Source organism: Oryctolagus cuniculus, chromosome 13 (genome assembly GCF_051225735.1).
Source record: "Oryctolagus cuniculus isolate XC-2025 breed Fujian yellow rabbit chromosome 13, ASM5122573v1, whole genome shotgun sequence".
NCBI classification, from domain to species: Eukaryota; Metazoa; Chordata; class Mammalia; order Lagomorpha; family Leporidae; genus Oryctolagus; species Oryctolagus cuniculus.
Genome location: NC_142879.1, coordinates 40,599,129 through 40,619,224, shown reverse-complemented (window position 1 = coordinate 40,619,224; position 20,096 = coordinate 40,599,129). Strand labels below are relative to the sequence as shown.

The following is a 20,096-nucleotide window of genomic DNA, read 5'->3' as shown; positions in this document are numbered from 1 at the left end:
ATTAATCCATATTGGGTATATACTATGTGCCTTCACAGCCAGGCTGGCGAGGGCACAGAATTGGTAAGTGGAGGAAACTTGATAGGTTCAGAGCCCAGCTCCAACCCAGGCCTTTCAAAATTGCTGCTTTCCCGTAACTGCTTGGGGCATTCAGAGAAACACTTACATCAAGATAAAACATTTGATTTTAAAATTAATATTTAAAACACCCAATTTGCATATTTTGCATTGTGCAGAGTTGGATCTGTGCTCGTCAATTCCCACCTGGGACAACATTTGAATGCCTGGGCACTGACTGAAAAAGGACAAGAATGCGGGTCTACCCGCTGGCCATCTTTTTGGCAACCCTGCAAGACACAATTTCCAGCTCTCCAGGCTGGACCTCCACCTTTTCCTTCAAATCAAATGCCTGTCTCCCCAAACTGGGGGCCAGCTGCTGCTTATAAATTATAAACTGAATGACTGCTCAATAAAGTCAGTCTCAGAGCTAGTGAAAAAAAGAGTGTAGCAGAGAGGTAGGTGGGCAGCCTAAGGGCTGGCAGAAGAATTTCTCAGCCTCCCAAAGGATTCCTGCAGCCGCCTCCCTCGCATCCTCATTAGTCAAAGGCACACTACCACCTGAGCCAGGTGGGCACATGCAGTATTCCTGAACCGTGGTGGTACATCAGCGTCACCTGGGAGCTTTGCAATCTTCGTTGTCTGCATCCCATTTCCAGATAATATTACTTGATGGGCTGGGAGTGCAGTCTGGCATCGGAACTGCTTTCTGATATGCAGCCTAATGAGAACCACCTGGCTGATGCTTGCAACTACTAAGACAACCTAAAGGCCATTCGCCAGGTGAACAGGAAACACCCAAAGGATTTCTGTGTATTGGCAGTAAAAGGCAAGGTGGCAAGCAGACAGAAATCTGAATGTAGGTCCAGCACTTTACCCGTGAATGACCCAGGCAAACTCACTTCATCATTCTGAGCCTTAGATTCTTCATCTGTGAAATGGAGGTGATGATAACGCCTCCCTCCTGCACTTATTCTGAGAATGGGCTACCCTAGGACATTGCCTGACACACACTAGGCCCTCGGCAAATGATACCTATGACCGTTAACTCAGAAACCGCATCTTGGATAAACCTGTGTGTGACGTCAAGAGACACTGGGCTGGCAGCATCCTCCAGAGGGTACCCCTTGAGTGAGTCACGGGTCCTGGGGGGCGGAGCTATGGAAGCTGAAAGTGGTGTGGGAGGCAGCAAGGCAACAGCTGCAATACCCAGGACACTTCCAGCCTCCATTCCCCACCTGGGCACAAGCCCAGCCTCAGGGGGCCGTGTATATTTACAGGGAGAGTCCAAGGGTATGTGGCCACTGTTCTACCTCCCAAAGTGGGTGGCAGTCAGACTGGATTGTGTCATCGCAAGGACAGGTCTATCAGCCCCAGGATCCACACCTACCATCACCCTCCTACTGCATACCATGACACTTGGAGGGACGCCATGCCCCAGGGGGCAGCCGGCACTGCCTGCCACCTATTCTGTACAAACGTATGTAAACTGCATGGAAGAGACAGACCTTGGGAAACTGACAGGTGTCCCATGGCAGAGAGAAGGGGAATCCCAGCTCTGTACCAACAGTCCCCCCATTCATGCTCTGAGCAACCCAACATCCAAGAACCTGCTGTCAGCATGATTACTGCTCCCCTCCACCTCCTCCAACATCTGCAGACCTGATGGAGCTCTGGTGCATACGCTGTTTATTATCATACTCAAAAACAGCTGGTGAGGCAGGTCAAGACCCCAGGGAAACAGAAGCTTGGGGAGAGCCCATGATTTGCTGAAAGTCGCAGAACTCTTCAGAGGCAGAATTCGGACTTGAACTCATGTCTGTGCACCAACAACCCATTTCTCTCCACCAAGCTATGTCCCCTTTCCCTCTACATTTCAAAGGCCCTTCTGCTTTGGTGTGAAGTAGGGAGGAATGTGGGTATGAAATGAGGGGCCAACGCTGTGGCATAGTGGGTAAGGTAGTGCTGGCATCCCCTATGGGTGCCAGTTTGAGTCCCAGCTGCCCCACTTCCAACCCAGCTCTCTGCTATAGCCTGGGAAAGCAGTAGAAGATGGCCCAAGTCCTTGAGCCTCTGCACCCACATGGGAGACCCGGAGGAAGCTCCTCGCTTTGGATCAGCCCAGCTCTGCCTGTTGTGGCCATTTTGGGAGTGAACCAGCTGATGAAAGACCTCTCTCTTTCTCTCTCTGCAACTCCACCTTTCAAATAAATAAATCTTTAAAAATAAATAAATAAAATAAAAATAAGAAATGAATCTGAGCTCTAGCTGAAATCAAATTCCTCCTGGTTTGATTCTCAACTCTAAGTGGATGGCAAAGACCCCTGCAAAGGACAGGGTGAAGGAGATCTAAGAACCACCACCAAGCATGCCATGACGCTGTGCACAACTCGGCTTTCATCTCACCAAATGTCATTTTTCAGATAACAAAGAAGTGTGGGAGTCACAAGGCACTTTGCAAAGACAGTCCACTGCTGGTCCTGAGAGCAGGCGATGCTGACCTGCAGACCACAAAGGCTAGCGTTCCTGCTGCTTCTCTGAGGCATGCCCATACTGACAAACCATTTGCCTCCTGGGCGGCAGGCAAATTTACAAACCCAAAGAGTCCATGAACTTGAAACAGGAAAGATAGCCCCTTTACAGCACCCAGTTCTCACCGGCTGAGAACTCTCTCTGACACTGGGACCAAGTGCAGAGGCTGGAGCCATCAGGAACAAAACAAGGGGAGGAAATGAAGTGGCACAGGCGTGGACGGAAGGGAACGTGGGAGCAAGTGCAGGATCAGCCCAAGGAGCTCAGAGCAGAAGCACCTGCTCAAGTCTAACTGGGCCTGTGCAGCCAGTCTGCCCAGCAAAGACCTGCAGGAGGGGATGGGCCCCAGCCCAGGAGTAGAACAGGCTGCCTGCGGGCCCCACTGTCTCTCTGAAAAGCCTGCGTGGAATGCCTACATCTGGGCCCATGGAGCGCCCATCTGTCATTGGGCAGGGGAGGGAAAGATAGAATCAGCAAATTAAAAAAAAAAATTGTTTTTTAACCAAGGAGAGGCACCACAAATGCAGTATAAACAAACCTGAACTCTGAACTTATCCTTGTCCTGGAACCGGGATCCCTAAGAGCCTTTTTTCCTGGCAGTCTTTCCATGGCAGAACCTGCTGGTGAACAAGTGCTTGGGAAAGTTAGCACCGGCACGCACACGAAGGCACGGAGGATCCACGCCCGATGCTTTGAGGATGGTATCCTCGTGCGTTACTGCACTGGTTCTTCATGCAGACTCCAGAAAGAAGGCAGCCATTCACATCTCACAGAGACCACCCAAGCGCAGGGTGCCAGCAACTTGCCAGGGGGCACATAGGTGGGCCCAGAGCCCAGATCCTCCCAGGCCACTGTGCTGTCCCACCCAGTGTGGCACCCTGCTGCCTGCCCTCCAAGGGTCACACCCAGGAGGCAGAAAACTGGGCTTAGAGTCAGCTGATCCACAGGTCTATACTGGGAAAGAAGAACAGGGTCAGGAAAAATGACTGGTTTCTTCTTGCCCCTTAAAAGCCTGGGTAAACACTGGAACCAAGATGAGGAATGGAGGGGCTGCCTTCTTTGTACCACAAGGGAAACTGAGAAATCTGTCCCCAGTCTGTCTTCAGTGACCTCCCTAAGCCTAGAGCTGCTGATGCCCCTTGCACAACTCAACATGTCCTCTCGTCAACCACAGGACATTTTCATGTCCTTAAACGCAGCAACTCAAAGCTCAGCTCAGGCTGAAGCTGATGTTCAGTACCCTCCCTCCACAGGGGACACAGCTCTGTCCCACCCCTGCCCCCAGGTTCTGGTGAGGCTGGCCCACTCACCAGCTCCCGGTCCTGCCGCATTCTCTCGGGTCTCCTGGCCATTGTTCGTGCAGATCTTTCAGCCTGGAATCGGATTTCCTCCCCCAACCCTGTCTAGCCCCTGAAGTCCAACTCAACAGTGAAGACCTAACTCGACCGTCCCTTCTCCTACTGAGCCTTCACAGCTGAGCTCTTGGCTGGGAGGCCTCCCAGCAAGCCCTGGGGCCTGGAGCGAAGCTGTCCCTCCCTCTGTGTCCACACCAGCCTGGCCCTGCCCTCACAAGCCTCCCTGCACCTCCACGGCACCAAGCAGAGATCTGATCACGCGTCCCTGTGACCCAGGGCAGGCACCCAGGCTCGCTCGGCTGGAATGTTTAGCACGTAACAGGTGCTTAGTTCAATGTTTATGAAACGAACACACGAGTTGAACTAATTAGAAGCCCAAAGACACCATACAGGTTAATATCCCTTTCCTGAAATGCTTGGGACCAGAAGTGTTTGGGACTTCAGATGTTTTTGGATTTTGGCATAATTTGACTTGTACATAATGAGCCATCTTGGGGTGATACCCCCCAAAGCGTACACATGAAATTCACACAGAGCCCAAGGGGGAACTGTACACAATGTTTTCAGTGCGCCTGTGTTTTGACTGAGACCCCCATCACATTACATCAGGTGTGGAATTTTCCAGTTGGTGGTGTCAATGTTGGCACTCAAGAAGTTTCCGACTTTGGCACATTTCAAGGTTGAGCCTTTTGGATCAGGATACTAACCTATATAAGGAAAAAAATCCACTCCTTGGTCCTGAGGCGCCGGAGCCTGGGTAGGGGTGGGGAAGCAGCTTGCTGTGAGTACTGTAGGGAGCTGCATGGTTGCATTAAGGGCTTCCTCTGGCAGAGAAATGGGGAGCAAGATGTGGAGCCCATGATGGTAGTGGGGGCAGGGAGGAAGAGTAGGGGCAGAGAGGAAGAGTGGGGGCAGGGAGGAAGAGTGGGGGCAAAAGCAGAGGGAAAGGCCGGCGCCGCGGCTCAATAGGCTAATCCTCCACCTTGCGACGCTGGCACACCGGGTTCTAGTCCCGGTCGGGGCCCCGGATTCTGTCCCGGTTGCCCCTCTTCCAGGCCAGCTCTCTGCTATGTCCAGGGAGTGCAGTGGAGGATGGCCCAAGTGCTTGGGCCCTGCACCCCATGGGAGACCAGGATAAATACCTGGCTCCTGCCATGGATAGACGCGGTGCACTGGCCACAGCACGCTGGCCGCGGCGGCCATTGGAGGGTGAACCAACGGCAAAAGGAAGACCTTTCTCTCTGTCTCTCTCTCTCACTGTCCACTCTGCCTGTCCAAAAAAAAAAAAAAAAAAAAAAAAAAAAACAGAGGGAAGGGGAAGATTCCAACGGGATGTTATTGCGGAAACCAACCCCATTCAAGGAAGGCAGGTTTCTTCAGGAAAGAGAACAGCCCACCTAGCATGGCAGGTAAGTGTGGGGAGCAACTCGGACTAGACTAAGTTACTGGAATTAAGACTTATTCTATGCATCTGCTCGCCCACAATATGGCGCTGAGAAGGGAGAAACAGCTTCTACACAGCTGCCTCCAGTTCAACCAATAAACTGTAGGACCTGCTCCTGATTGGAGGAGAGCAGCGTACTCGGCGTATGGGTAGCAGAGTTGGGATTGGTGGAAGAGGACTATAAAGGAGGAGAGAGACAACATGCACCAGGAACATCTAAGGGGAACATCTATTTGAAGGAACACCTGTGCAGCCCCCGAGAGAGCCGGCCGGCGGTGTGCCACTCCCCCGCGGAAGTGGGGAAAGTGGCAGGGGGAACCGCCCTTCCACGGAGGTGGAAGGGTCGGTAGCCAACCCGGGAAGAACCAGCAGCAAACCCGGGAAGGGCCGAGCAGACAAAAGAACAGCGCAGGGTCCTGTGTCGTTCCTCCATGAAGAGGGGGAGTGACAGGTAAGAACCCCTGCCCACCCACATGTACTCACACACACGTGGGACTTACCAGGGAACTCAAGAGAAGCCAGGGGAAAGCCATGTGGGCCGGCAGGCTCCCAAACCGGCTTTGAGTAGGATGACAAGGGAGGTGCTGGGAGTTGGGTGGGTGGGCAAGAGGCAGGTCACAGAGGCATCTGCCCTGGAATCAACAGTGAGGCTCTGGCTGACCAAGTCTCCACCTCCCCAGCCACCCAGGGGGCCCCGCCTCATTTCTGGGCATGGCTGTTATTGACTGGAAAGGAGGCTGCACTTAGTTGCACAGGAAGTGGAAGACCCCCGTGGGTTCACAGAGATACTATTCCTGGCTTCAGGTCCTCTCGGGCATTTCCCAGCGGTGGGTTCCAAGTCCTCAGCCAGGGATCCACCCTGGCCCTCAGGGAAATGGGGGAAATTCCAAAGGATCAGACCACTGAGACCCTTAAACTCCGTGGGAAAATCCACAGTTCCTCGGGGCCCTGGGCCTCCTCCAGCTGGGGGCTACCAGCCAGCACAGACACAACACAGGATCAGTCTCAGGAAAGACAACCAGCCCATGCTCCCCTGCGCTAACAGGAAACCTTCCAGCCATGTGCCTCCTGCCTCACCAGGAGCCCTTTGTGGGACAGAATGTGTGGCTAGGCATGACAGCCAAAAAGGCTATCCCAAGGGGTCTCGGTATGAGTGTGTCTGTACTTCCTATGGGTCGTCCTGCGGTGTTCAGTGTCCACCTGCCCCCAAGCCCTGGGGACCACACATGGCTGGCTCACGTAGTGGTGGGAGGGCACAGGATAGAGACTGAGGTGCTGGAAGGCAGACAAAGGGAGAGTTTCTGCTCCAGAGCCTCTGAGAGGCTGCCCTGAGCAGGGTTGCCCCAGTCTGAAACCTCCGGAGAGTGATGCAACCTTGGACCAACTCCTGCCTTGCTCATGTGGCCTGAATCCTTTGCTGCCACCAGTTCTAGTATATTTGAAGTCAGTGAGCAAAAAGAAATATCTAGAAAATGCATCTTTCTATAGCACCATTTACACTCACACTGAAATGAGTTCATTGTGGAACAAAATTAACCTCTAATCAAGGATAAAAGGCAGAAATAGTGCAGACTGCTTCCAGATATTTAGGCCATGAGCTGCAGAACCGTAAACTAGTCATGAAAAGAGCTCCTTCAGAATCACCAGCCTAGGGCTCCCATCCCTGGCGACGACACAACTCTTCCCCACCCCCCAGGCCGAGCTACCGAAAGTGGCCTGTGAAGGGGACACTGGGGCCTGCAGTCTTGCTTGTCATCTCTTGTGGTCCCATGTCACATCCAGGTCCCTTGTTTCTGGACCCCAGCTCAGAGGCCAGCCTTGGAACGACACTCGCCCTTCTGTTGCTCCCAGAACACTTTGTCCATTGTGACCATGGGTGGCACCCGCTGTAAAGGAATTGAATGGGCACCACCACACAATCCGCTTCTGAACTCACCAAGCTGAGGCCAGCAGAACTGAAGAGCTCCTTGAAACCCCAGTCCCAGCACTGTGTGGGATGGGGACACGGGACCCTCCCACCCTCCCACAGCGCTGCTGGTGCACATGGGGCCAGGGCCACACAGGTGCCCACGGCAGGCAGCTTCTCCAGCTTCAGCAACCTCACAATCATGCCTCATTTTCAAGCGACCACTTAAATGTGACCCTTTTCCTTTAAATTTTTTTTTCTGTATTTTATTTTTCATTTTATTGAAAGGCAGACTGCTATCTTCCAACTGTTGGTTCATTTCTCGGATGCCCACAACAGCCAGGGCTGCACCCCACCAAAGCCAGGAGCCAGGAATTCGATCCAAGTCTTTAATGTGAGTGACAGGAAACCAAGTACTTGAACCATCACTACTGCCCCCCAGGGTGTGCATTAGAGGAAACTGGAATCAGAAGTGGAGCTGAGACTTGAACCCAGGCACTGCAATATGAGATGAGAGTCTCAATCTTTTTTTTTTTTTTTTTTTAAGATATATTTATTTGAAAGTCAAGAGTCAGAGACAGAGAGAGATCTTCCATCTGCTGGTTCACTCCCCAAATGGCTGCAAAGGCCTGTGCTGGGTCAGGCCAAAGCCAGGAGCCTGGAACACCACCTGGGCCCCCAACGTGGGTGGCAGGGGACCAAGCATTTAGGCCATCTTCTTATGCTTTCCCAGGTGCATTAGTGGGGAGCTGGATTCCAAATGGAGCAGCCAGAACTCGAAACGGCACTCACATTGAATGCTAGCATCCTAGGCAGTGGCTTAACCCACTGCACCACAGTGCCAGGTCCTCCCTCTCCTTCATCACTATCTTAACCACTACATCAAAATGCCCAACTCATTTCCCTCATTTTTTTAACAAAGAAAAAAAAAAAAAAAGCAAAACAGGAGAATGCCTCCAATGGCCCTATGTCTTCCTTAGGAAAATAGACCAAAATGGGCAGCCAATACCAAGTCTTAGGCCCAAGCACAGGCAACAACAACAAAAATAGGCTTAACACTTCACAGGGTGAAGCAATCATTCTGCATCCCTCTGAAATGACAAACCAAGCTCTTGGCATTGTTGTAAATAAAGAAAGATCTGCGCTACCCTGAGAGCTCTAGAAAAGTGCATGTAGGACCAGCACTGTGGTGTAGCACATAAAGCCACCACCTGCAGTGCCAGCATCCCATGTGGATGCCAGTTCTAGTCCTGGCTGCTCCACTTCCAATCTAGCTCTCTGCTATGGCCTGGGAAAGCAGTACAAGATGGCCCAAGTCCTTGGGCCCCTGCACCCGCTTGGGAGACCCCAAGGAAGCTCTTGGCTCCTGGCTTCAGATCGGTGCAGCTCTGGCCATTGCAGCCAACTGGGGAGAAGACCATTGGAAGGAAGATCTCTCTCTCTGTGTCTGTCTCTCTCCTTCTCTCTCTGTGTACTCTGACTTTCAAATAAATAAATAAATCTTTAAAAAAAAAAAAGTGCATGCTCTCTCCAGCTGCAGCCCCCTACATGCAACAGGCACTGTGCCGACACTAGAGATGCAAAGATGAATCAGACAATCCCCCTGGGGAGCCAAAGCCCCAGAATGGAAACCCCCAGACTCTGCCAGGACTGTGCCAGCCCCTCCCCCTTGCCTGCTCGGCTATATTTAACATTAGATGATAAAGAGATGAGGGCCAAGGGGAGAAGGGAGGAAGGGTGCTCTCCATCACCCAAGCAACGCTTCCAGAGGCACTGCCCCATGCTAGAGGAGCCCAGAGCCCGGCGCCATTAGCAGGCTGCTCAGGGGCCGCCCAGACCTCAGAGCTGCTGCGAGATTCAGATGTGCTGGAGCAGCCTTCTGCATCCGCAGCCAAGTTTCATGCTTTCTCCTTTGCCTTTCACTGGCCTTTGGAACCACACCAGCAAGCCTGTATCCTCCTCTCTGCCCAAACCACAGAATTGCCCTGGGAGGCTGGTGATAATTCTCTTTGGACAAACCAAAGACAGATGGGTGAGGACTGAGGGAGGGAGGGACTCTTTATTCCCACTACCAACCAGTCAGCATCCCCCCCATACACAAGCCCTCCCCGCTTTGCTGACATCTCATCGCCAGGGCCCTCACTCGGAACCGAGTTTGTTCTCCGGCCTCCTCCGTGTATTCAGCAACAAGCAAGCAGAACAGCTTGCTCCAAGGAGAGATGTTTGGCCTTATGAAAATTCCTAAAGCCATTGGGAGATATTTTCCTGCCAAGACATCTGACAATTGGCCTATTTTTAAAGTCCCAAGCAATAATCTCTTAAAAGTACTCTACACACAAAGAGGCAATGACCAAAAAAGTAATGAGGCCAGTCAGTATTCGGTTTCTGCTTTTCAAACAGGCAAGAGCTTACCCATCCAAATAAATAATATTCTCCCCAAAGTCCCCCCGGCCCCCAGGAGGCTCTGCACTTCCTCCACTGGTGCTGATTGGCTTGGAACGTCTTGGGGAAGTCCTGCTGTGGGATTTTGTTTCCCACAGAGTCATCCAGGAGAAAGTCAACAGGAGGGCACTTCAAAATGTTCGTGGAGGGGCCGGCGCTGTGGCGCAGCGGCTTAAAGCCCTGGCCTGAATTGCCAGCATCCCACATGGGTACCGGTTCTAGTCCCGGCTGCTCCTCTCCCAATCCAGCTCTCTGCTGTGGCCTGGGAAAGCAGTGGAAGGTGGCCCAAATCCTTGCGCCCCTGCACCCACGTGGGAGGCCTGGAAGAAGCTCCTGTCTCCTGGCTTCGGATCGGCGCACCTCCAGCTATTGTAGCCATCTGGGGAGTGAACCAGCAGATGGAAGACCTCTCTTGCTCTGTCTCTACCGCTCTCTGTAACTCTTTCAAATAAATAAAACATAAAAAAATATATTGGGTGCAAAAACAAAACAATCTCTTGAGTTTGGAAGACGTGGCACAGGCATTCAGCTGGCTGCTGTCAGTGTGTGCCAGGCCCTGTGCTAGGCCTAGGCCAAGGGAAATAAGGCAAGGGCCCTCCTGGTAAGGAGCTGTGGGAGAAGGCAGGAGGAAGGGAACTGAAGCTGGCTGAATACAAGCTGGGCAACAGCTTTCTATATGCTCCACTGATGTACACCACAAAATCCTCTTAAATGCAAAGACCGAGAAGGAAGGAGGTTGAAGGGAGTTAGCCAGAGTCACACAACCAGGCAATCACAGGACCAGTCCGGCCTCCTGGCTGTCCAGTTCCTAAGCTGGCTCTCTTGCTGCTGTAGCACCCTGCAGTAAACAGATCGTCCATCCAGTGTGGGAGGCTGAGTCAGGCGAGGCGCTCGGAGCCGTGAAACATGATCTGGTCTGTCCAGCATGGTGAGACTTTGCCACGTGTCTTCTTCTGTCTGCTACGTCAAGCACTTGTCTCTTGTTTACCTTTTCATCAAGAGCTGGACAAGCCTCATGGGTAGGGAGCATGTCTTCAGACATAAAACAGGACTCTTTCTACCCCTACTACTTACGTCAACTGAGAAAGACAGATGGACACAGACACGTGCACATGCACCTCACTCACTCACACAGAAGACCTATTCAACTTGCCTTCTTCCCAGGAGGCAGGGAAACCAGACTTGTTCTCAACACGCCAAGCCTAATTTCTCACAATAGCCAACAGGTGGAAGCAACCCAAGTATCTACTGATGGATGAATAGATAAACAAAATGTGGTCCATACATACAATGGAATATTATTCAACCTAAAAAGGAAAGAAATTCTGACACACACTATAACATACATGAACCTCGAGGACACTATGTTCAGCAAAATGAACCAGATACAAAAGGATAAACGCTGTGTAACTTCACGTGTGTGAGGCACCAGGCATAGTCAAGTTCACAGGGACAGAAAGAATGGTGGCTGCCAGGGGTGGGGGGAGCAGGTGATGGACAGATGAGTACAGTGCTAGCTTTGCAAGATTACAGGGTTCACAACGGCAAAGGAAGACCTTTCTCTCTCTGTCTCTCTCTCTCACTGTCCACTCTGCCTGTCAAAAAATTAAAAAAAAAAAAAAAGATTACAGGGTTCAAGAAATGGATGGTAGTGAAGCTTGCACAATAATATGAACAGACTTAATGCCACTGAATTGTACACTTAAAAATGGTGAAAATGGTAAATTTTATGTTTTATGAATTTTGTCATAATTTTAAAAAAAAGTAAAACGGGTTTCTCCTTTGGGGATAAGGATGCTTAATCTGTTTCTCAAATGAACTTTGAACACATTCACACTCTTTTCCCAGGTCATGAGGCTTCAGAAGAGCGAAGTCTGAGCCTGGCTGGGCAGAGCCCGGCTGGGCAGAGCCCTGCACGCACAGTAAGCAGGCATTCTAAAAGCAGCCCCAGAAACCCCCTGAATGTACTCAGATCTCAGTGTCTCGGCCTGAATCTGAATCAACAGCAGAAAGGGGAGGGCTTAGAATTTGCAGACACAACCCCTCCCCTCCCTCCTCTAAATTTGCAAAATGACATTTCAGCGAGTACGTCTGGCCCAATACAAAGCACAGCCAACAAATTTTATGGGGGAACAACGAGAAAAGACTGCTAGTCCTAAGACGGGTGTCTTTAGGAAAACTCCGTTCTCCAACACATCTCAACTTTCCTGAATAAGCAGCAACACCGTAATGCCAAGGGGTCTGCCCACTCCCCCTCAATGCCATGTGCTGCTTCCCAGTGCTTACGTGGCCGCCCACCCCTCTCCATGTCATCATTGTCCTTGGAAGGCTTAATTTTCAGCTACTTCAACAGCTGGAGAAGCTGCCCGAGGCCTAGCGGTCCTACCCCGGCAGGCAGACTCCCCTCATCTGGGTCCTTCTAAGTCTGCAGCACTGCGTGGCTCTGGGCTACCAGGTAACAGCTGCACCCTGGACAGGTGACCAAACAAGGGCCAGTGATGAAAAGCACCAGCACCAAGCAAACAAGGACAAAAAAAACAGAGGAAATCGGTATTGACTGATGGCCTACTATGTGCACAGTACCACATCTTTAATTCTGGTGAAGTCCTCAAAACCTCACAGCTTTTGCCTGTTGTAAATGAGAAATTTGAAGGAAGTCAGGAACACGCCCAAAGAGCAGAACTAGGATCAGCTCCTAGTCATCTGACTCCAAAGTCAATCCTCTTTCCGTCACACCAGGCAGCCTCTCAGAACGCCGGTTTTTAATCCTGTTTGCCTGAACTCCAAGTTTCCCAGAGGCCCCAGCCCAGCCCAAATTTCCGTTTGGGTAAGAACATCACGCCGGCTGTGACGTCACAAGTCACATGAAATGGCAACAGCGGGGAGATTCCATAAACATGATCCCAAAGGCCTCTTTAAATTGACAGTAAAGTGGAAATTCTTAGCGGGGTAACCTTGGGCAGAAAGCTGTCCCGTTCTGCAGACGTACTCCTCCACACCAGCCAGTTCCTGTCTTCGCCTGGTACCAACACAGGGCAGCTGAGTGAACTGAGGCTCCTGTGTCCTGCCCTGCAGAGTCTGGTGGTCTGGGCACTGTTTCTGAGCTGGCCACTGTCAGGGAGAGCCACACCAAACCCTCCAACGCGGTCCCAAGAACAGGAGCTGAATGGGGCGTGTTGTTCAAGGAATTGGTCTGCAAATACAGACTCATTCATGCCCAGGACCCACTCGAGTCTGAGAAACACAGGAAAGGAAGTCAAAGGGAGACAGAAAAGAAAGGAAGGAAGGGAGGGAGAGAGAAAAGGAAGAAAAGAGCATCTTTGCAAATGTGAATGCCTCTCATCTCTCCTTTTCCTCCTTTGTTCTCAAGCACCAACACCAACAGAATCTCAGTGCCCGGCTCCTAAGTCCACGGCTTTGAGCCTTCCTGGCCTGGGAGCTCTAGCGTCCACTGCCACCCCTGCTGAGCTGACGGTGAGGAGTTCACGCCTGATGGTGAGTTCACTGGCCAGGGCACCCGTGGGCCTGGCCGGGCACAGCTTTCCTCCTAGGAGGTCTGGAGGTAGCATGACTCCTGGAGCCACACGTGGCCCACCTACGTGAGCAGAGAGTGCAGAGTTCAGCTCTCGCAGAAGCCTGACGACAGCCCCTGCTGGGGAAGGGGAGGGCCAGCAGCCCAGACTCCAAGCACGTAAGACACTAAGCTACGACCCCTCTCGGGCCTCTGCAAGCATTAGAGCCTCCTCCATCCCCTTTCTTTCCCTGCCTGGTCTAAACGGAACCCTGTCCAAACACTATGAGCATCTCTGCCACACAGAGATGAAGAAATCCCCTGTCTAGGAGTTGATGCCTTAGAGTTAATTCCCAGACTTTAGAACCACTTTCTACGCAGATCTGTATAGACCTCAACCCTGACACTTGTGACTGTGATCCATTGTAAGCAGTCCAGTTCACAGCATGTCCAGGGGATTCCTCGCACACAGACCCAAACCCTGAAAACACAAGGTGTACAATGGTTCTCACTGCTGCTTTGTGCAGTGCACTCCTATACTGCCTACTGTAGTCTACTTTGTGCCATTAAGACACGTTGGGCTGAATGCACTCCCCAGAAGGCATGTGTTGGAACTCAGGTTAACAGCAGTTGGAGGCAGGGCCTTTGGCAGGTGATCAGGACTAAACAAGACTGTGGGGTGGGGCCCCAAGGATGGCACTGGTGGCTGGCACCTTGCTCTGTCTCTGCACATGACACCCTTCACTCGTTAGGATGCAGAGGGGTCCTCTCCAGCCAGCACCGTGCTCTTATGCTTCCCAGCTGCAGGGCCACAAGCCAATCGATGTCCATTCTGTATAAATCGCCCGGTCTCAGGTGTCTTGTTATGCTAACAGAAAACGGGTCAAGACAGGTTAGATGCAGTCATCTATCTTTTCAAGGATTTCTTTATATTTGAGTGGCAGAGTTACAGAGGTGAGGAAAGAGAGAAGAAAGAGATCTTCCATCTACTAGTTCACTCCCCAAGTGACCACAATGGCCAGCGCTGGGGCAGGCCAAAGCCAGGAGTCAGGAGCTTCATCCAGATTTCCCATGTGGGTGCAGGGGCCCAAAGACTTAGGCCATCTTCTGCTGCTTTCCCAGGCCATTAGCAGGGAGCTGGACTAGGACTGGAGCGGCCAGGATTGAACAGGCACCTATATGGGAGGACAGCATCACAGGCCACAACACTGGCCCCAGAGGCAAACACTGACTTTGCTGCCTATTTGAAGGTCACCATGGGTGCTTTTAGCACTGCTGTGCTTCACAGCAGCCAGGCAGACCTTTCTGAGTCAGAGGTCGGTGCTGACACCATCGTTCAGATAAGAGGTTGATTTCTCTCTTAGTCCTCTTTCCTGAAAAATTTAAGTTTACTCAAAAGCATCTACATCAATGGTTTTTAAAGTTATTTGTTCATCTATTTTGTTTATTTAAAAGACAGAGGGACAGAAACAGACAGAGACTGACAGAGAGATCTCCCACCTGTTGGTTCACTCTCTAAATGCCTGCAACAGCTAGGGATAGGTCAGGTCAAAGCCAGCAGCTTGGGTGGCAGGGACCCAACAATTTGTACCATCACCTGCTGCCTCCCAGAACGTGCATCAGGAGGCTGGAACCAGAAGCAGAGTCAAGACTCAAACCCACGCACTTCAAAATGGGAAATGGGTGTCCAGTGTCTTAACCACTTAGTCAAATGCCAGCTCCCAAACAGTACCTCTGAGAGAATTCAAATTAGCCAATGCCCCAGCCACTGTGTTCTCACTGCGCATCCTGTTTTCAAGGACAGCCCTAAAAGAATACAACTGTGTGTTCACAGAACAATTGCTAATGACCTTTAAGACATCACAGAGAAAGGGTCGGAAGACTGTAGATGGGCAAATATTTGCCTAATGTTTTGCCAAACTGGATTCTGGAAGCTTCAGATTGGCAAACAGAAGACTAGATTATAGAATAAGTGATCTGTGACCATTTACAGGGAAAGGTAAGAATCACCTGTCTATGGGGCCAGCATTGTAGCACAGCAGGTTAAGAATCACTAAGTCGACATGGGTTCACCAAGAAAAAGTCTCAACAAACAAATCTCATTTCTTCATTTGATGCAGGCTACAAAACCAAGAAAACTGCCACAGAGGATATGTTCAGATTTCATCAAGATGCACGAAAAGATAAAGAAATAAAATCTGCATCAAAGTGTGATTGAATAGCTTTTTTAAAAGATTTATTTATTTACTTGAAAGAGTTACAGAGAGGGGAAGCAGAAGAGAGCTTCCACCCACTGGTTCACTCCTCAAATGGCTGCAACAGCCAGGGTTGAGCCAGGTGGAAGTCAGGTGTCAGAAGCTTCATTCAGGTCTCCCAACGTGGGTGGCAGGGGCTCATGAACTTGAGCCATCTTCCACTGATTTTCCCAGGCCATTAGCAGGGAGCTGGATAGAAAGTGGAGCAGCTGGAACACAAACCAGTGCCCATATGAGATGCCAGCGTCATGGCATCAGCTTTACCTGCCATGCCACAACACTGGTCCCAGCTAAATAGTTCTGAAACTGAATTATTATATCCCTGGTAGCTGCTGACAGTGGACCCTTAAGAACCTTGAAGACTGCTTCTATGAGGACTCTTAGAAGGTTCCTTCCTGAATCCAACCCTAGACAACCTTTTCATCGATCACTTATTTAACCTGTGAATAGCAACAGTACCACTTGGCATGGAGTGCCCTCAATAATAACTGGTCAGTGGTGACCAGGTATCCACAGTTTTATCAAGTACATTTGCATATCTTATCTCCCACAGCAGAGAGGCGGGCATCATTTACAAGGACTTCCCAACCTCAGCAATAGTGACATTCGGACTGGGTAATTCAGTGCAGTCCTGGGCACCTGTACAATGTGGAGTAGCATCCCTGGCCCCTGTCCAGTTAACGCCAGAAGCACCACTCTTAACAATTCTAACAACCAGAAAACGGCTCCAGACAGTGCTAAATAGCCCCTGGGGGCCCACGTCCCAGGTACAAATTGCTGGGTTATTCAAGTGGCTTAATCAGCTCAAACCTCTGGATTAAACAAGCCTTAAATTGGCCTGATCAAAAACCAGAATTAAAATGTTGCCAGGTGAAGTGAATATTGAATGCTGCATATCTGAATGTAGGCCTCTGTTTGGATGATAGCATGAATGTCCCCCACAAGCTTGCATACTGAGGGCTTGGTCCCCAAAGTCTTATGTTAATGGTCAATGGGTCAATGTTAATGGTTGTTGGAGTAAGGGTGGAGACCAGACCCGATTAAGGCATGTAGGAGGTGAACCCAGTGGGCGGTCTTTGGGTCACAGAGGGCGTGCCCTTCAAAGGTGGTTCTCTTGAGAGGGTTGGTTATTTAAGCAGAGTTCACCTTGGCCTCCCTCTCTGTTTCCTCTGCACCTGCTCCACCACTGCCAGCCTTGTCCAGACCCCAGAATAACAGGCCCCCTGATCTTGGAAGTGAACCTCTAAGCAGGAGGCTGCTGTTACAGCCTCCTCATTCTTTCTGCTGTTCCCAAAAAGCTGGGAGGGAGGGACTGTGAATGCAATCAAGCACAGAAATCAAGAGCCAAAAAAATGTCTTGATGGAAACACTAGGCCAAAATCAATAGTAAAAGATGCAAAAGTCATCCCATTTTAGTTTGAAGGTCACCAATTAAGCAGAATCAGGGAGGTGCTGGCTTCAAGGCAGTGGGAGGAGACAGAGGAGTGGTCAGCTCAACCTTCTGCTTAATGAGCAGTGGCCCTGCTGGACTCTGAGGACACCGCCATGTCCTTGGACTGTCCCAGGGATCAAGCAATCCAGACCAGCTGCCTGAGCGGTCCCCACTGACTTCTGATCCTGTCCCTGCCTGCAGAGACTCCCACATCCCCTTCTCACTCTGCCCTTCGGGCAGCCACAGCGGAGCTGGGTGAGCAGCAGAACTGGAAGATAGATAAGAAGGGAGGGAAGGAAAGGAAGAGGAATAGGAGAAATGAGAAGAAGAGAGATGGGGATGCATGGCAGGACTCCCTGGGCCCAGGAGGCAGCGAGAAGGGATGAAAGGGAAAAGAGACACAGGACTGGGAGAGGGAAGAGGCAGAGCAGAGGGCAAGATGAAGGACACAGGCTCCAACACTCACTGTCACTCTGTTTTCTTCTTCCAACTGGCTCCTTCCTGCTCCTGCCCAGGGCACCCAGTTCAACCCATTCCGTACCCATTACTGCCCCTACCTGGGCATCTCTGAATTCATCACCCTGAGTTAACATCCTACCTCCGTCTATCACCAGCTGCACAGAGTTGGGCCCATTATTTAAGCCCTCTAAGCCTTAGTTTCCCTTCGTGTGAAATGAGGATAATAATTTCTACCTCCTGGTTTCGGTACGGGATTAAATGAGAGTTATATGTACATATATATAATTAAGATACACACAGCTTAGCACACAGAAAGTGCTCACTGGTATCTAATAAGACATACTAGCCTGGTGGGTAATAACATATGTTACCATGTCAAACACCAGCTTTATCTCTGGTAAGACCAGCCCAAGGAGTGGTTAGTAACATGTTACCATCTCAAACACCAGTTTCTAACTCTGATAAGGTCAAGGCTTAGGGAAAAAAACAGCCCAGGCCTGGCCCATCTACCTTCTCCTTTGTTTTGTGTGGATTCCACTGTCAAGTGGGAGTACTACTGGTTTGCAGCACCATGAGCTGCTGCTGTGTCTCAGGGTCTCTCTGGAGGCAAAGTGACCCCGCAGAAGGCTAGCGCTCTCTGGAGAACTCACAGCTGGCATCAGCGTGGAGAACAAACAGCTGCAACCCCTTTACATCTGCTGAAGGCTCTGGATCCTCTCTAAGCATCTCATCGTCTTAGAATCCCAGAGCTGAGACCTGGCAGTAACCAACTAGGGGCTGCGCACATCCTGTCCCCACCCCAAGGAAAACAGCCCAGGGCAAAGGTCACTCTCACTCATGTCAATTCCTATAGGAAGACTAGGGACTGTGTCTCTAATTAAAAAGACAACCACCACGGAGTTTATGAATCCTCTTGGGGACAAATCGCACCAGCAACCACCACACTAACCAGTTCACTTTAATTTGCAGACGCTGTGATCTAAGAGCATGCAATCACAAGCAAGAATGGGCAAGCATCGACTGGAAGTGGCAGGTCCAAGGAGAAACCCAGCGATTCCGGCAAGGTGCCTGTGCCACTTGCTTTACCTTCCTGAATCTCCGCTCTTGTCTGAGCGATGAAGAGGGCCAACCATGGTTGCGGAGAGTGATTAAAGCCTGATGCATTTAAGGGTATGGAGCAGTGTTTGGCAAACAGTCAACACATGTTAAAGTTCTTTCCCCTTTTTCTACCCATACACAAATCTGAAAAGATCACAAGCACCCATGAGAAGTAACTTTCCCCTTGTGGACAAGCAGGCACTGCAGACACAGCAGCCCTGGCATCAGCCGTGAAGGGACCCAGCTCCTCTTACCACCTCTGGCGTGATGGTGCCAGGAAGTCAGGCAGGGGGGCTTCTCTGTACCTCCTTCTGCTTCTTCAACTCCCCCAACGAGGGCTGCTCATTCCTACATAGAGGCACAAGCGGACACCGAGCACACCTCACGTACAACCCTGGCTTCACATGCTTCTACAACTGTGGGAGCTAGAAAGGAGGAGCCGTTCCAGACGAAGACACTGGCGACCTGCCCCAGGTAGTTTTATCAAAAAAAAAGAATTCTCCGGTTCCTCCTGCACAGAACCCAGAACTCCCCGAGAAGCGCTGGCCCAAGGAACGCCGCGTCTCTGTCCCAGCCCAGCAGATGTGCTCTCACACCTGGACACTGAGGTCCTCAAGCACGGCCAAACCCTCTCGAGGCTTTCCTGGCCCCACAGCCTTGGGGTCACTAGGCCCAGAGGCAGGGTCTCGAACACTGCCTTCTCCAGACAGAGGGAGTGACACTGCCCTAGGGCAGAACACAACTACAGGCTCAAGGGCAGCTCTGGATGTGTCTGCCCAACTGGTTCAAGTCTTGTTTTCCATGCCCTAAATGCCATGGATGTAGCTGTTAAGTGCCCAGGGGAATCGCCCAAACCGGACAGTTCCCTACAGGACAGCTGCTGCCTTTGAGTTCTCTTTGTTTCCACAGCACCTGGCATAGGGTGGACAGTCAGGAAATTTCTGCTGATGAGAAAGATGACAAAGGTCACTGACTCCTTTTTTTTTTCTTTTTTTTTCTTTTTGACAGGCAGAGTGGACAGTGAGAGAGAGAGAGACAGAGAAAGGTCTTCCTTTTGCCGTTGGTTCACCCTCCAATGGCTGCTGCGGTTGGCGCGCTGCAGCCAGCGCATCGCGCTGATCCAAAGCCAGGAGCCAGGTGCCCCTCCTGGTCTCCCATGCAGGTGCAGGGCCCAAGCACCTGGGCCATCCTCCACTGCACTCCCAGGCCATAGCAGAGAGCTGGCCTGGAAGAGGGGCAACCGGGACAGAATCCGGCGCCCCAACTGGGACTAGAACCCGGTGTGCCGGCGCCGCAGGTGGAGGATTAGCCTAGTGAGCCGCTAAAGCTTCTAGACTGAACCAAGCTGACCCCAGAGACCAGAGGGCCAAGGCTGGGGATGCTCACTGCCCAACACACGAGATGAGAAACCTCTTGTCACTGAACCAGTGACAGGCAGCTCGACCTCTCGCACTCGGTCACGATGCCTGCTGCATTTGCCTCTCCCCAGAATCAGAGCAGGGCCCAAGGAAACCATCTCTGGAAAAGACAGAGACCCGAGGACAGGTTTTGAACGGGTCGTCACCATCACCGTCACCAGAGGCTGCAGAGGAAGGGACGACCCTT

At 51.3% G+C, this 20,096-nt stretch overlaps 1 protein-coding gene and 1 long non-coding RNA gene across 4 annotated transcripts in view; one reads left to right on the top strand and one right to left on the bottom strand.

Moving 5' to 3' along the window:
* LOC100350928 (inositol-trisphosphate 3-kinase B) overlaps nucleotides 1-20,096 on the bottom strand; it is a 100,199-nt gene that overhangs the window by 44,255 nt on the left and 35,848 nt on the right. Inside the window, exon 1 of one of the 3 annotated variants that reach the window (XM_070055425.2) lies at nucleotides 3,900-4,043. The exons of the other annotated variants lie outside the window; for them this stretch is intronic. Coding sequence (XP_069911526.1) covers nucleotides 3,900-3,941 — 42 coding nt within the window. The 5' untranslated portion in view covers nucleotides 3,942-4,043. Of the gene's footprint in view, nucleotides 1-3,899; nucleotides 4,044-20,096 lie in introns of those variants that run through there. 3 annotated transcript variants of the gene reach the window in all.
* On the top strand, nucleotides 4,189-19,961 carry LOC149122558 (uncharacterized). Its single transcript, XR_016218910.1, has 2 exons — nucleotides 4,189-13,231; nucleotides 18,363-19,961. It is a non-coding gene; the product is annotated as an uncharacterized LOC149122558 (long non-coding RNA).